At 41.7% G+C, this 17,487-nt stretch overlaps 1 protein-coding gene across 1 annotated transcript; it reads right to left on the bottom strand.

The window, feature by feature from the left end:
- Positions 1–3,695: 3,695 nt before the first annotated feature.
- LOC139663737 (tetraspanin-8-like) lies at positions 3,696–16,698 on the bottom strand. The gene is made up of 8 exons (XM_071542462.1): positions 16,535–16,698; positions 10,771–10,833; positions 10,020–10,139; positions 9,771–9,845; positions 9,576–9,671; positions 8,922–9,044; positions 5,606–5,689; positions 3,696–5,022 (listed from the first exon to the last, which is right to left on the bottom strand). The coding sequence occupies exons 1-8, from the start codon at positions 16,589–16,591 to the stop codon at positions 4,951–4,953; spliced, it is 690 nt and encodes a 229-aa protein (XP_071398563.1). The 5' UTR covers positions 16,592–16,698; the 3' UTR covers positions 3,696–4,950.
- Positions 16,699–17,487: the final 789 nt, after the last annotated feature.

Below are 17,487 nucleotides of genomic sequence, written 5' to 3'. Positions count from 1 at the left end.
TCAGCATCGTACTGTGTTCTGGCTGTTTTCCTGGCAGCTGTTCTCAAGGCCTGATTTCTCCCATCTATAAATTTGGGGACAAAATGGACCCCAATAACTACCGTGGGATCTGTGTCAGTAGCTGCCTGGGTAAATTATTCTGTAGTATCCTTAATAAGAGAATACTAAATTTCCTTCACCAACATAATGTAATCAGTAAAAATCTAATTGGACCACAGATCATATATATACCCTCCACACGCTCATTCAAACACATGTACACCAAACGAAAAATGGACAAATATTCGCTTGTTTCATTGATTTCAAAAAAGCGTTTGATTCTATTTGGCAAGATGGACTCTATTACAGACTTCTTCAGTGTGGTATAGGGGGAAAGATCTATGATATTAATAATAATTGATTACATTTATATAGCGCTTTTCTAGGTACTCAAAGCGCTTCACATATCGGGGGGGGGGACTCAACTCATCCACCACCGATGTGAAGCACCTACCTGGGTGATGCACGGCAGCCAGTTTGCGCCACAACGCTCACCACACATCAGCTATCTCAGTGGAGAGTAGAGGACTGAAAGAGACAATTAGGTAATGAGGGATGATTAGGTGGCCATGATGGAAGGAAGGCCTGTTTGGGAATTTTGCCAGGGCACCGGGGTTCCACCCCTACTCTTGCGATGAGTGCCGATGGGATCTTTATTGACCACAGAGTCAGGACCTCGGTTTAACATCTCATCCGAAGGACGGTGCTCACTCACAGGACAGAGTCCCCGTCTCTGCCCTGGGGCATTGGGGATATTATTCATGAGACCAGAGGGAAGAGCACCTCCTACTGGTCCTCCAACACCACTTCCAGCACCAGGTGGTCTCACACACACACACACACACACACACACACACACCTAGACTGATATTCATCTTGATGCTTTGGCAATATTGTCTGTGAACTTTCATGCCAATAAAGCACATTGAATTGAATTGAATTGAATTGAGAGACAGAGAGAGAGAGAGAGAGAGTACAGACAGACAGACAGACAGACAGATGCAATTAAGAGAAAATTTTATAATTTCCAAATTCAAATTAAAATCTGTCTTAAAATATTTGATAGTGTGATCCAGCCCATTGCGCTTATGGTAGTGAAGTCTGGGATCCACTCAGTCATCACAGCTTCACCCGCTGGGACAAACAGAATCTTTACATGCTGAATTCTGCAGATACATTTTACACGTACACAGAAAAACACCAACAAATGCATGTAGAGCAGAATTAGGCAGACACCCACTGATAATTAACATTCAAAAGAGGGTACTCCAATTTTTTAATCACCTTAAATCCAGCCCCCTAGACAGCCTCCACTCCAAAGCCCTCCAAACCCAAGAGCTGAGCCCAGAAAAGAGTCCGCTATGTCAGCTGGTGCTGAGACTAACTGCCCCCCCTCAGCCACACCCAGACCAGGCTCACACCAACACTGCTGCACTAACACCAGTCAGAGTAAACCAAATTATAACACAATGTAAAGAAACCTATTTGGAACATTGGAAAGAAGAAACTAAAAGCCAAGGTAGATTACAGTGTTATCTGGCCCTAAACAGAGATTATGAATTGGCAGAATATCTCTCTACTGTCAGAGATAGGAAGCAGAGACAGATCCTCACCAGGTACAGGCTCAGTGACCACAAACCGGCAATCGAAACAGGAAGACACAAAAAATAATGGCAACCAAAAGAAAACAGAACATGTGGTCACTGTTGGACAGGTGAGGTCGAGACAGAGATGCACTTCCTCCTACAATGTAAAACATTTGATGAAATAAGGAACATTTACTTTAACATTTTACTTTAAAGTTGAACTCTGTAATCTCAGATTTCAAAGAGCTTAATGACCTCTCAAAATTAAAAATACTCCTAGGAGAAGGAGATAGGGCATATCTTGCTGCCCAATATGTATCAACATGCCACAACCTGAGGGACAGTGAGTGACCTAGACACACACACACACACACACACACACACACACACACACAGTATGATGTGATCTGTTGAAATGTGATTGGGGAGATGGTCACTGAATGAATGACTCTGTTCCTATAGGATCCATAACATTACTGATTACTGGGGATTCATTTCAATATGGCTGCTGTCCCTTCATTCTTCCCTAAACATAAACACCTCATCAGCTAACCCTCATGCATAGGATATACTATATATATATATAATTAATATGTATCAATCTTAATGTTGTGTTAATATTATTTTGTTTCATTGATTCTTGATGCTTTGGCAATATTGTTGTTGTGACATTCATGCCAATAAAGGAAATTTGAATTTGAATTTGAGAGAGAGAGAGAGAGAGAGAGAGAGGGTGAGAAAATTTACAAAATTTAAAAACATGAAGAAGGTTTTTTTTCTTTACTGCCTGATTCTCATAAACTGGCTGTGATCCTTGCAGAGGAAGATGACACCATGTTTATAGCTGGAAAATATATTTTAGTTTTACATCATTCAAGACAATGTGATTAACATTGTACAGCTACTGACTGTATATGTATGACTAGTTGTCTGGTTTCATGTCTGTATGTGGAGCAGCACAGAAATGTTTCCAGCAACACTTGTGTTGACATGGAAATAAAGTTGACCTTGATCTTGACTTCTGTCCCAAACTAACGGATGTCTGGAGAATTTCTACCGAACCGAAAAACAAACCACAGGTTGTCTTGTTTGTATGTTTTCAACCTGGGAGCCAATCAAATGGCTCTTCTGGCTCCAAGGTCTCGTTCCGACGAGAGGTTCTCCAGACCTCCGAGAGTTTGAGAAGGAGGTCTGGCTACAGAAAATAATATCACATGGTCAGGGTTAAAATTCTTACTTCATGCTGCACAAGCTTCTTAAAGAAATCTGATCCACCAGTCAAAAGTCTGGACCAGCTGACTGAATGTTCTGTTCTTCATTCTCTTAAAGCCATTTTGATCTAAAGGCTTCTGCTTAAATGCTTGAAATTAGTTTCTTAGACAAATATAAATAGTCAAGTTGATCCTATGTATGAATTTCTTTCCAAAGCCTTTGCCTTTCCATCAAGGCAAAGAATCTAAAATATGAGATCGTTTTGATGTCTTTAGTACTATAATAAAATGTGGAAAATATAAAAAATCAAGAAAAATGTGCGTCTACAAACTGTTGACTGGTACTGTACATTTTCTGCCTATTTTGGAACCTGTTAACTTCAATAATTTGGGAAAAGGCAGAGATGAAACTGCACTCACTGTGCGTTGGGTGGTTCTTTGAACTTTCGACTGACATTGGGCTAAATTATGCTTGAATTTTCATTTTGGGGGGAACTATTCCTTTGAGCACTTGGTTGACTAAAAGAGAACAGACTGGATCCTCAGGTCAGAGATGATGAACTTCAGGTAATGTTTTTTTTTTTCCTTGTGGAAATGAACAGTTTAAATATATTTGGAACAGAGATAGAGGAAGGAAGCTCCGAGTGTGAATTGATCCTGGCATTTGTCAGAAATGCAACATTAACTACTTGACCTTTGACATAGACAGAATTCTAGACGCTGCAGCCAGAGGTTCCCTTCATGATTTATTTTATTTGGACAGCTGGAACAGTGATAAAACGAGGCAGGAGGCAGACACTTAGAAGGGAGTGTGTCATTTTCAATGCATTGAGTTTACAGACAGACGAAATCCTGTTAGGTTTTATTTTTAGCATGATGCTGTGTCAGTAATGTGATGAAAATGACAAGTAATGTGGGCATTAAACCCACAAGACTCACAACAACCTACAGAACACAAGAATTAATTTATAAACTTGACAGCAAAGGACTCAAAATAGAAAAAAAATCCACAGATTTCCTTACAATTCCATAAAGGCTTGTTCAATAAGATTAAATCAAATCTACAACCAAACCTACAGAAAACAAAAACAATTACCAAAAACAATAACCTTTTATCTAATAATGTGTAAAGCATCAATGTATCTGTGCAGCAGTTCAAGTTACATTCTAGGCAGACGTCCGTTAGTGTGAATATTGTTAATATTGTATTTTTATTCCTGGCAGCAAGAGACAGAAATTAGTTCAAGGCCGTTGCAACATTCTAATTCAATCTAACTTAGACTTTTTTACCCTGATAAAGTATATGTGCATATTACTGATATACTGTATACATATATACTGTATATATTCTGAGAATGACAGCGTTGGGGAGTTAATTTATATCAAGCCATAAACCACAGAGATACACGGCCACTGTTGCAGACACCAATGTTTAGAATAATTTGTCTAACTTTTGCTCCTTGAGGCTGTCGTATGAACAGTTTGAATGAACTGTTTGAATGAACTGTTTGTATGAACTCAGTGTATGAACTCAGTCTGACAACACAGAGGGCAACACTGCCAGCTGTGACTAACAGGTTATAGTATTTTCTAGACTGATCATTTCAAGCCAGTTTTAAATTCATTTGTCAAATCCTTCCCCTGCTGAAGCACATGCTGCCAATTTCTACTGCAAAATGTTCAGAAACTGCAGATGTCAGTCAGCAGAGTTGTTGTGTTACAGTGTGGAGACTCTAGACTCTAGATCACAGACTGCTTCCAAATCATGTCTGTGATCAAGTTACTGTTTGTTGATCTGTTGCAGTTTGACTTCTGTATGTTCAGTATGTAGCTTCTGGCTATAGTTTTGGGATGATTCCAGGTTATCAAACATACAGTGTGTTACAGTGTGAGCATGAACAAAAATACTGACCAGACAGAGATTAAGCGCTGCAGATCTATTCACAACAGGAGGTTGATCAAACAGCTAATCTACCAAAACATCAGTGTGTTCCTTTAAGGATGGGGCTCAGGTGAAATTATTCTAGCATTGAGGTTAGGTGTATGTTCAGGGTTATTCTGGCATTGCTGATTGGCTGTTGCCAGGCAGAGGAGGCGTGGCCGTCCTTCAGGCTTTAGGCAGTGGTTGGTCCGTCCTTCCTGCCGATCTGGCAGTAGAGAGCCATAGCGAAGGCCATGCCGAAGATCTGCAGAGAGATGAAACACAACCAGTAAGCTAACAGGTTTATAGAAAGTGTAAACCGGTGTTTTGTCAACCAAGAACCTAATTTAACTACTATCATTTAAAAAGTCCCATCATTTAGTCTAATTTTGTGCTGGAAGTCATAGGTGTCAAATCTTTTCACAAGGTGGCTCTCGTGTTGGAAAGATGCTGTGGCACGAGATTTTGTTAGCGAGGCCACAGAAAGAGAGAGAGAATGAGAATGAGTGGGTGTGCATAGAGAGAGAGAGAGAGAGACAGAGAGAGAGACAGAGAGAGAGAGATTTCTTTATTCTTCTTTAATTGTATGTACATTTGTGTTTTTATTTCACACTTGCTTTGGCAATGTAAACGTATGTTTCCCATGCCAATAAAGCCCTTTTGAATTTAATTGAATTGAGAGAGAGAGACAGAGAGAGAGACAGAGACAGAGACAGAGAGACAGAGAGAGAGAGACAGAGAGAGACAGACAGAGAGAAAGGGGGGGAGAGTGAGTGTGTGTGTGTGTGTGTGTGTGTGTGTGTGTGTGTGTGTGTGTGTGTGTGTGTGTGTGTGTGTGTGTTACTGACCATGAGGATGGCAATTGCAAAGGCGATTCCAAGCACCACAACCATGTTTTTCTCCATGAAAGATATGATGAATGTCATACAAGGCTGCAGACAGACAGAATCACAGACTGTACATCACATTTTTATATTTTATATTTTGTTCATTTTGTTAATATGGAGTTTGGTTATGAGATATCCCACAAAGCAAAACATAGAATAGCTAAAGGTATTCTCATGGAATTTACAAAATTTACATTTAATGTATCTACACTGACTTCCAATGAGAATAAGCTTCAATTCCCATATCATCAACTTTAGATGCAACCAACAGTAAGGAGGTCAAGGGTTAGAGGTCACAGCACCAAGGTAATAGATGGAATAAATATTCCAGTGACCCTAAAATGATCGTGGATAGCATTCGCAGGTTTAATGCAGCTGCATGCACAAAACCTGCTGATTCAGTGGAACTGCCACACGCAGGAGACTTTTACTGAACTTGACCCAATTATTATGTATTTTGAAGAGTGCCAATGGTAGGGGGCAAAAATAGAGGAGCTGATAACTGAAGCGGATCGGTCCCATCCATTTATTAAACCAAAACGTGTGTAACTGTGCCTGGTATTTAACGGCCAGGGGAAACGGAAGCCATGACTGCTGTGTTATTTGTTGAAAGACAAAACAACGGGAGAAAAGAGGAAAACACCAAAACAATATATCTAACCCTAACCCTAACCCTGGGGATTGTAGTGCAATACACTGATATATCTGTTATATATATCACTATATCAGCGATGCTGTATCACTGAAGATTACAAACACTTATCGCACACAGCACTTAGAAACTTGAATGAAGATTCTAAACAATGGAAGTAGATGTGGCTCATTGACATAATTTTATAACTTATAAAGTGTAAATGTTTTCATTATGAATGTGAACACAGTTAATGAGCTTTCCACGCTGAGCTTTTTCAATGTGCAATGGAGATTATAAACAATGCTTGAAGTGAACGAGGCTCAGTTACATTAATGTATTATATAACTGAAACTATGAAAAATTTCATTTTGAAATATTATACAGTTGATCAGTGTGCCATAATGAGCATGTTGAACATGCACCCTGACCAGTGTCCTGGCTCTCCTGGTTCACCTGCGAACTTTGGAAAATGAAGGCAGCTGGGCGTGTACTTGAGCACCGTCTCAGATTTTCTGGGCTCACTGTTCGCAGATTAGCCTATCAAGAACACCAAAAGGCCTACTCAAAGTCCCTCAGAGAAGCACGCTCACAGTTTGACTCCAACATTATCAACAAAAATCCTGGCAACTCCAAGCAGCTTTTCTCCGCCATAAATCATCTCCTTAAGCCACAAACTCTTTCACACACCAAAACCACAGAGGGGCAGTGAAACAGTTTTATTGAGTTTTTCAGGGCAAAAGTCGGCACCACCCGCTCTCTTCTCTCCAGCTCCGCCTCTCTGCCTGTCCCAACTGTTGACCCACAGCCTGGGATTTCCCAGCATCTCTGCTGCTTCTCTGAAGTCTCACAGCGAGAGGTTGAGGACATCATCCTCAAGATGAAACCTTCCACCTGTGCCTTGGACCCTTTTCCCACGGACCTGGTAAAATCAAACATCTGTGCTCTATGTTCCCTGATCACCCAAGTCATAAACCACTTCCTCCAGGCTGGTCATGTCCCAATTACAGGCCCATTTCCAATCTCCCATTTCTGTCCAAGGTGCTGGAAAAAGTGGTTGCTGCTCAGCTTCAGGACTATCTAAATTCAACAACCTCTTTGAGAAGTTCCAGTCTGGCGCCCACAGCACTGAAACAGCTCTGGTCAGGGTTACAAACGACCTGCTGATGGCGGCTGATGCTGGCTCCCCATCTCTCCTGATCCTCCTTGATCTGACTGCAGCGTTTGACACTGTCGACCACGACATCCTCCTTAAGCGCCTCCATTGCACCATCAGACTCTCTGACTCTGTCCTGAACTGGTTTCAGTCCTACCTGTCTGGAAGAACTGAATATGTCCCTTTGGGAGGTGCAAAGTCCCGGACACACCCCGTCACCTGTGGTGTCCCTCAAGGGTCGGTCCTCAGCCCCATCCTGTTCTCCTTTACATACTCCTCCCAGCCGTGTCATTAGCTGGCATGGAATATCATTCCACTGCTACGCAGACGACACACAACTATACCTAAAAACTGTCCCAACCCCCTCTGCAGCCTTGTCGTCATCGTCGTCATCGTCGTCATCATCATCATCATCATCATCATCATCATCATCATCATCATCACTAACCACCTGCCTTGAGGAGATAAGGGCCTGGATGAAACACAACTTCCTGCAGCTAAACAGCTCCAAAACTGAGGCTATTCTAGTTGGCACCCCACACCAGGTCCAGTCATCTCCCATAACTCGCATCACATTTTCTGGCCAAGACATTCCCCTCTCCTCATCAGTATCCAACCTGGGCGTTAGGTTCGACCCTCACTTGACCTTTGACACCCACATCAAACATCTGTGCAAGACCTCCTTCTACCACCTCAGGAACATTTCCAGACTCCGTCCCACACTTAGCCTGTCAGACGCGGAGAAACTCGTCCCTGCCTTTGTCTCCTCAAGGCTGGACTATTGCAACGCACTTCTCATCTGGACTCCTAGCAGGAGCCTCCAGAAGCTCCAATACATCCAGAACAGTGCTGCTAGGATCCTGATGAGAGTGTGAAAACAGGAACATATCACACCCATCCTGCACTCACTACACTGGCTTCCTGTCTCCTTCAGGATCGAACACAAAATATCTCTGCTAACACATCAGTGCATCCACGGAAATGCCCCTCCCGACCTCCAGGAACTGCTCACACCACAAACCTCCACCTGTAACCTGCGATCCAGAAATAACAACCTTCTCCATCCCCCCAGGACCTTCTCCATCCCCCCAGGACTGAGCTCCGCACCGCGGGGGATCGGCCTTCTGCTCAGCTGCACCTGGTCTGTGGAATACTCTCCCTGACCAGCTGGGGGCGCCACAGACTCTCCATGCTTTTAAAGCGGCCTAAAAACCTTCCTTTGTAACAGAGCCTTTCCTTAACTTTGTGTTGGTTTTTTATCTCTTTGTTTTTATGCATTGTCTATAAACTTTTCCTTTTTAATCAGGCCTTTTTTCCTTTGTGTTGCTTTTAATGATCTTTGCTGTTGGTTCATTTTATCTGTTTTTATGCACCTGTTTTTTTACTCTGTAGTACTTTGAGACTTTACTTGTAATGAAAAGTGCATTACAAATTAAATGTATTATTATTATTATTATTAAGTCTTCTGTCACACACACACACAGTCTCACCGTGGTGTAGACCTGGCGGCCTCCGACAGCCTCGCAGGTTTGGCTCGTGTCCTTACAGTCGCAGGAGGAGGGAACAGAGCTGCCCCAGTCGGTCGGTCCGTTCACCAGACCACAACACTTCACCTGGGACAGAGAGCAGAGTTTCAGCTGGGACAGAGAGAGAAGAGTTTCAGCTGGGACAGAGAGAGAAGAGTTTCAGCTGGGACAGAGAGAAGAGTTTCAGCTGAGATAGAGAGAAGAGTTTCAGCTGGGACAGAGAGAGAAGAGTTTCAGCTGGGACAGAGAGAAGAGTTTCAGCTGAGATAGAGAGAAGAGTTTCAGCTGGGACAGAGAGAAGAGTTTCAGCTGGGACAAAGAGAAGAGTCTGGACCGTTAGGAGACAGGAATCTGTGTGTTTGTGTTACTGTAAGTCAGTAGCTGGAACATAAAGACAACAGCAGAATGTAGTTGTAGTGTGTGTGAGCATATACGGAATATCTGTGTTGTGTGTGTGTGTGTGTTCACCACCTCCTCCAGCTTCTGTAGGTCAGTTTGTACAGGTGTGTGTGTGTGTGTGTGTGTGTGTGTTCACCACCTCCTCCAGCTTCTGCAGGTCAGTCTGTACAGGTGTGTGTGTGTGTGTGTGTGTGTGTGTGTGTGTGTGTGTGTGTTCACCTCCTCCTCCAGCTTCTGCAGGTCAGTCTGGACGTCAACAGGTTGGTCCTTCAGTGGCACCAGTTTGTCCAGGTGCTCCTGAACCAGGTCTTTCGCCTGCAGGGTTAGATGGGTTAGACCCACACTCACAGCTCGCTTCACCTTCTGTACTAATGTGACTTAGAAGTGCCATGAAGACATCACTTCCTGCCTTACCTTGTTTGAATCTACAGCTCCCAGAATGCCTGCTGCCAGCAGGAGGATGAAGATGATGAGGAGACCGATGAAGAACTGGGGGAATAGAGGATGAAGACCCAGATTTTTGGTTTTATCTATGTAATAATTATAACAATAATAATAATACTACTACTAATAATAATAATAATAATAGGATAAAAGGATTGGCAATAAGAAAGTAAAAACATGTGTGTGTGTGTGTGTGTGTGTGTGTGTGTGTGTGTCTACCATTAGCAGCATGCAGCGGTTCTCTCGGATCGCTCCGCAGCAGCCCAGGAAGCCGAGAACCATGATGATCACTCCGATGGCGATCATCAGATCGATACCAGGAACCACTTTGCTTGTTATCTGAAGGAAGGCGGGGCAGAAAGAAGAGGGTGGGGCAGAAGGAAGAGGGTGGGGCAGAAAGAAGAGGGAGGGGCAGAAGGAAGAGGGCAGGGCAGAAGGAAGAGGGCAGGGTAGAAGGAAGGAGGAGGGGCAGAAGGAAGATAGTAGAAGGAAGAGGGCGGGGCAGAAGGAAGATGGCGGGGCATTACAACATTATACAGCTAATATCACTGTGTGACTGTCGACTGCAGCAAGTCACTACAGAGTTGAACTTTATTCTCTATAACTGAGATCTCTAAACCTCCACGAGGCATTTCACTGTAAAGCTCAACGATATTTTAACCTCTCACCTGCTGAAATAAAGAAATAAAAATAAATCTAAAACTCTTTACAACTAATATCACTGACTGCCACTACTGACACACTCAGCTTAATATAATTAAACTGTTGACCTGCAGCTTGATTTGTAATCCTGGGTTTCAACACCTTGTTTAGGAAGGTGATTAAACTGTAGATAAACTGTTTCACCTTTTGGATATATCTGGATAAATTTGGTTATTGAAGCAATATTACACGGTTAGGGTTAGCCCTAGTGCTAATTCAATAACACAAGGGAGGATTTGGTGAAAGACAGAAGGTGTTAATATCCTACCTTGTTTCCATCCTTTTCCACTTTCAGGTAGATGGAAACACCCAGGATGATACAACCACTCACCTGGGAAGAGAGACATGAATTTTAAATTACAAATCAATTAATTTGTAAGTAATAAGATAAAATGTGAGCGTGAGAAGCATCATATTAGAGAAAGATAATGAACATCATGAAACTCTGGTGACATCTAGAGGGAAGAACCTGCAGCAGCAGCTGAAAACAGGGAAACCTGTTTTTCGACTTCATTGTTTTTCAGTGAATGAAAGAATTACAGTTTCATTTTTCATGTTTAATGTTGAATCTTTGCCTCCTGTAATCCCACTGCAACAGTTCTAAAACCCATGTTCTCACTTCAGACAACAGATGTAAAGAACTGAGGGATTTCATTTCAAAATGAGATCTCCACTATTTGAAAAAACAAAGCAAAATAGACCAATAGTGAAAGGGAAGCACATTATGGGTTACTATTAATGTTAAGTCATTTTTAAACCTGCATTTATTATTATAGAATAGAATAATCTGTTTTTTAAATTTTGATTTATTTCAGGTGATAAATAATCTCAGATACATTGTTGGTGTTTTGCAATTTATTACTGATCACATACCTAAAAATCTGTAATGCAATCCACTGGACTGATCATAAGTTTGTTGGTCTGAAAACTGTGAAGCTCCTTTGCTTCGCTGCAGGATGCATTTCTTAGTTTTTAAAGTAACAATTAACAGTGAACAATTTTCCAAACTGGATTAATTGTTCTGTGGTCAGAAAAGAGTTTGGCTACAGAATGGAAAATAATTTACATTTTCATCATTTAGCCAAAATCCTTCCAATCAAGTCAAAAGCATCAGATCACCAACCTTACAAGCAACCAATAGGGTCAAAGGTCACAGCACCCAGACAATAGAAGAATGTAAATGAAATGAGTTTGGCCTGACAGTATTCCAGAGACTTACTCTGATCTTGTTCAGGTTCAGGAAAGACAAAAACACTAAAAACTGTGATGGGGAATTTGTTTATTCTATTTATGTCCATTGCTGCTCTGTAAAGGACTGTGTGACTAAGTTGTTTGTTAAAAGTGCTTTATAAATCAAATGTAATTTGTGATGGGATTTAAAAACTTTATATATAAGATATAATAACCAACTAATCCTCAGTAACATCTGAAGCAGGACATGAGCTGGTCTCCACAATACTGTGTGCATGGAAACAGATTTCTCTACAGCAGAAAGAGTCAAATGTATTATTCATCATTCAGACAATTAGCGTCACAAACCACTCCTACATGTTTCATTAGGGCAGATGGGTGGAGAGAGGGAAAATACATACTCAGAAACTTGTGATCAATTAAAATATTTGATAGTATCCATGGATGTAAGGAGGCACACACACACACACACACACGCACAAACATTCATTACCTTTGATAAGGTAATATGAACTGAAAGAGAAGTTGGACCACTGAGTCAGCAAAGAATAGGATGGGGTGGACAAAATAATGGAAAAACATGAAAACTTTAACATTAAATGAACTTGATCACATCTAAACGGGCAGCAACACAGGCAAGTCATGAAGATGCCCATTGGCACTGTGTCAGCTTTAAAAGGTGAGCAACACTTTCATATGAAAGTTTTCAAGGCAACATGAGGCAACGAACACAGAAACAAATAACTGAGTTCCAAAGAGACCAAATAGAGGTACAAAAATAATTTGTGGAAAATCAGCCAACAGACCAAATAGACAAACTGCATCGGCAAAGATGACCAGTGGTGGAAAGTGGAAACTTCCCAACAGGAACAGGTGGACACTAAAGTCCACAAAACACCAGGCGGACACTAAAGTCCACAAAACACCAGGCGGACACTAAAGTCCACAAAACACCAGGCGGACACTAAAGTCCACAAAACTACTTGACAGACAGACGTTCAATGGCACAAAGTACAGGGACTGACGTACACTGAATGACAAAACATGGTGGATCTGGACTGGTGTGGTTCCACCTACATGGAGTCAGCAGGTCTGATGTGTTAACATGGTGGATCTGGACTGGTGTGGTTCCACCTACATGGAGTCAGCAGGTCTGATGTGTTAACATGGTGGATCTGGACTGGTGTGGTTCCACCTACATGGAGTCAGCAGGTCTGATGTGTTAACATGGTGGATCTGGACTGGTGTGGTTCCACCTACATGGAGTCAGCAGGTCTGATGTGTTAACATGGTGGATCTGGACTGGTGTGGTTCCACCTACATGGAGTCAGCAGGTCTGCTGGTCGGACAGCAGACAGGAACATGAGGCCACGTTCCAGGAGCAGGAGAACCCTGCAGGCAGACTAAACCCTCATGATGTTCCATATTCCAAGGTGATGATGTGCTTTCAGAAGTCAGAAGGCACATTGACAGAAGCTGTTGGAGGAGAGATGTTACTGTTACTCATCCAGTCTTCCCATCCAAACACCTAGCCGGTCTGGGTCCTGTGCTGAAGGAGTGTAGACAGACCTGCTGCAGGTTTAGTTACTACATCCAGTTTTCCATTTGGAGTGTAGTATCTGTAGTATATCTATAGTATATCTGTAGCATGTATTACATCACATTTGCACAGTTTGAAACCCAGGGATTCAAATCTGTGTCACTGTACCTTTAAAACTCTCCCAGCAGTGACACATACACACACACACACACACAACACACAACACACACACACACACAACACACACACCAAACCTGCAGAACAACATAGCACTCAACAGCCAGTGCCTCTGAAGATGGACACACCCTCTCCATGTTCGCTCAGACTGTATCAATGTCGGGGAAATGATTACACATCAGGATTACAGCAATTCATTACAAAACTGTGACGTACGTATCAGTTACTACAAAAAATAGTTACCATCATCATATTATAATGAAGAAGGTGATTATCGGTCAGACATGTTTGAAAGAAAAAGGATGAAAAATTTGGTTTGTGGCATTATGGACAAAATCAAACAAAACTTTTTAAAGAACAGTAGGTGACTTTAGTCATCGGGTGACAAAATGAGAAAACTCTTTTTTTTTTAGAGATATTGGATGAGAAGCTTCAATTAAATGGATCTATAGTGATATACTATGGTTCACCAACTGAATCCTCTACATTTTAGATATTGAATGGTGAACTTCAGGTAATTATCTTTTTTGAAAATTGCTACATGTCTGGAATAACAAAGTTTCTTTGCTAATAGTTGTAGACAGCTGAGTGTTAGTTGATATGCCACCATGATCCAGGGTGAAACACTCCTTATTTGACAAAGGAGGGAGGCTGAAGTCCGCTCTACATAATTTAGTGCTACAATCACTAACCCAATATTCCTGTTCAAATATATTCTCTTGGAGGCCTTCTCTCATTCAATTTGAATTGAAAAGCAGTGACAATAAAACCATAGGATACACCACAAGATCAGATTACAGTGCCGCTGAACCCAGGAAAACAACTTCAGTAAAAGAATGGGAGTGACTGGTTGGATAAATATATTTCTGTCTGTGAGAACAAATACAGGATGATGTTTAGGGTTATAGTACTTTACATGAGAGAGAGAGAGAGAGAGAGAGAGAGGGAGAGAGAGAGACAGAGAGACAGAGAGAGACATTCTGGTCTCAGATTGGTTCAACACCAAACACAGCACCATGCTGGCACCAACAGCCTTAAGGAATCTAACTCGAACCTAAACAGCTTGTTTCCATACAGGTTTGGCTGCTCAGTCATTTGTACACAAACACACTGAGTTGAGAGAGAATCTTATCACTGCTGGTAAATTACCTGCAAGCCACTGCATGGATGGTGTGGATCTGTTGTTTTGAGGAAAATGTAATTAGATGCTGATGTTTCACCTTCCTGCTTGTGTTTGTTAAAGTTGAGCAAGGCGAGCGGAACATTCTCCGCTGCTGAGTCAGAGGGAGAGTCAGTCTGAAGAGAAGGTCTACTGATCTACTGGATTCACTGGAAATCCACCAGCTTAGTGGGGAGAGGGTGTCATAATGTGTGTGTGTGTGTGTGTGTGTGTGTGTGTGTGTGTGTGTGTGTGTGTGTGTGTATGTGTGTGTGTGTAAACCAGTTGTAGTGGTATGGGTGGATTCCTCAGTGATGCATCACGACTCATCGTCTCATAATGTCTGATGGTTAACACCCAGAAGGAAAACTAGTCTGGTCTTCCCACACAACCTCACAACCTCAACCCCCCCCCCACCCCCCCACCCCCCACACACACACACACATACACCCACACCCACACACAACACTCTCTGTTCCTGACCAAGGGTTAGGGTTATCTATTATTCATAGAGGATCTGAATGTGATGCACTTCCTGCTATTAGGCCTAAAGTGTACAGCCGTACCCACAGCTCATTGGTTATTTCTCATTTCTTGCAGGCATCTTTGGTTATAAAGGACTGCTGTTTGACAAGATGGCCGCCTACTGATGTAACCAAATACTGTGAATTAAAGTTCAGAGCAATTTCTCTTGAGAGCATCGTACCATCGCATTGTATCTACCAAGCTGCAGTTTTATCCAGCACATTATAGAGAAGCTTGCAGGAGGAGTTGGGTGTGGCTCCTGCTGTTGTTGGAAGAGGACTAAATCTTTTTTACTAAAAGTTAATGTTTTTTAACCTCTAGTGCTTAAAACTAAAAACAATTAGAAATCTCTGTGCTGTTGGCAACATGCAACAACATGCAGATGAGTAAAAGAAGCCAATCGTGGATAAAGAGGAGATTGATGGAGAGCTGTGACATCACAGAGGCCAGTTGTTATTTGTTCAATGACTTAAGTTGTCACAACAACAAATGCTGCACAATTACCAACGAGTGACCGGAGCTACAGCTAGCATAGCATTTACAACTTAAAGGTCACTCCATGAAGTTAAAAACTGGAGGCTTTACAGAGAAATTCTCCCTCAACATTAGGTAAACACTGAGTGGTTAGAATGAACTTAACATTGATTTACCATCATTTACTGGAATATATGGAGGATAGAAATAACCTCAGCATCACTCCAATAACAAGCAAACAGCAGCCTCTCAGCCTAGATGCTAGGATTTCATACAATATCATCAAAGGTCTTAGGCATGGGGAGCTAAAGTTGGTGTTTTTATTTCTTTAGATTATTTGATAGTTGACAGCAGCAAGGCAGGAAAGACAGAGGGGAGGAAACTGATTCAGACCCAGACTGCAGCTGCTGCTGAACACCAACTGAGCCACTCAAGTTCATATTTTTAAAGCCAAAGTATTGGGACAGATCACTAAAGTTCGTCGTTACACTGGTGTCATTGTTTTTAGGGTTAGGGTTATTATGTTTAATATGGAGGCCCATAAAGAACTAGATTCCAAAGCTGACAGTCGATTCTTTTGCCTTTTATTCATCTGTTGACAAATAACATTAAATAAATAAAATAATAATAATGATAAATAAAAAATAAAACAACCCTAACACTGGAGAGGAGTCAACACAAACAAAAAACTCACTTTAGCTCACTGCCCCAACACGTCTAGTGTGGATATTTAGCTCCAGAGCCAGACTCTGTCTTGAATATATTTACCTTTGTGTTTGCCCTATTTACATGTGGGATTGAAATCCCAACACAGTTAAAAAAACAAAAATGCATTTAGATTGGGCACCAGTCTAAAAAATTGCTTGCCCGGATGCAAGTCAAGTGTACATTTGTACACACAAACACGACACATCACCTGTAGAATCAAGCAATGGGAAGTCATATAAATGTTTTTTCCAGACTCACCCAGAAAAGGAAGTTGAAGAAGAAGAGAAGGTATTTGATGCATTTATTCACAGCCATGGCTTTTCTTTTCTTGTTTCTTTATGCTCTTGCCTTCTCCGTCGGTGCTGACAGCAGAATGTGGAGGAGAGGAGATGTAAAGGGTGTGGAGAGAGAGAGAGACTTCACTTCCTCAGGCTAGTAAACACAACAGCCTGCTCTACCTGTTTCTCCTCCCACTCTGGTTTCTTTCTTTCCTCCCCTCCCTCTCCTTCTCTCTTTCCTGCATCTAGTGGGTGAACGAAGCTCTGCCTCCCTCGCTTCAATGCAGATGGGCAACAAACCAATGTAGATAACAGAGAGGAATATAGAGAATATTATGGGAAGATAATTAAAAAGAGCAGAAAAATGTCATAATTAGCAGAATTACTCTTCTTCATGATCACAAAATACTGCCTTAAATGTTCTGATAAACAACATTGTGAGGCCATGTAGAGAGGCAGTTTTTTTTATTTTATTCTGTTGAACCATTATATAACCAGAAAAGCCTCACTCAATTACAGTAGGGACCGGGCCAGTAAAAACATCAATGATATGTACAAATATCATAACTTCATTCAGTATTGCACTGTATTTCTATTTTACTTATGGACATAGTGTATTTGTAATGACTGCTGAGGTGGAACTGTGGAGAAAAGGCCAGTCGGTCAGAGGATTTAACAGATTAAAGTTGAAGCTAAGCCTGAAGGCTAGCCTGACCGGGACTAGGCTAGTCTGGAATGAAGGTCAAGAACAGTAAAGACAAGATCATTAAAAGCAAGTCCATAAAAATATGTTTTAAGGAGTAATTTAAAAGACCTCAGTCCCTCATGCCACAGCATGGAGCCTGATGGCCCAGTCACCTCCTCCTTTCAGTCTGGACTTTGGACTTTGTAAATTATCAACAATATCCCCATATTTAATGATAGAACCCACAA

The sequence above is a fragment of the Centroberyx affinis genome, unplaced genomic scaffold (genome assembly GCF_046629955.1).
Source record: "Centroberyx affinis isolate AG114_WGS23_722 - 3 ecotype Tasmania unplaced genomic scaffold, CSIRO-AGI_Caff_v1 ptg004109l_1, whole genome shotgun sequence".
Taxonomy (NCBI): domain Eukaryota; kingdom Metazoa; phylum Chordata; class Actinopteri; order Beryciformes; family Berycidae; genus Centroberyx; species Centroberyx affinis.
Note: the sequence above shows the minus strand (reverse complement) of the source record. Positions and strands in the feature narration are given on the sequence as shown.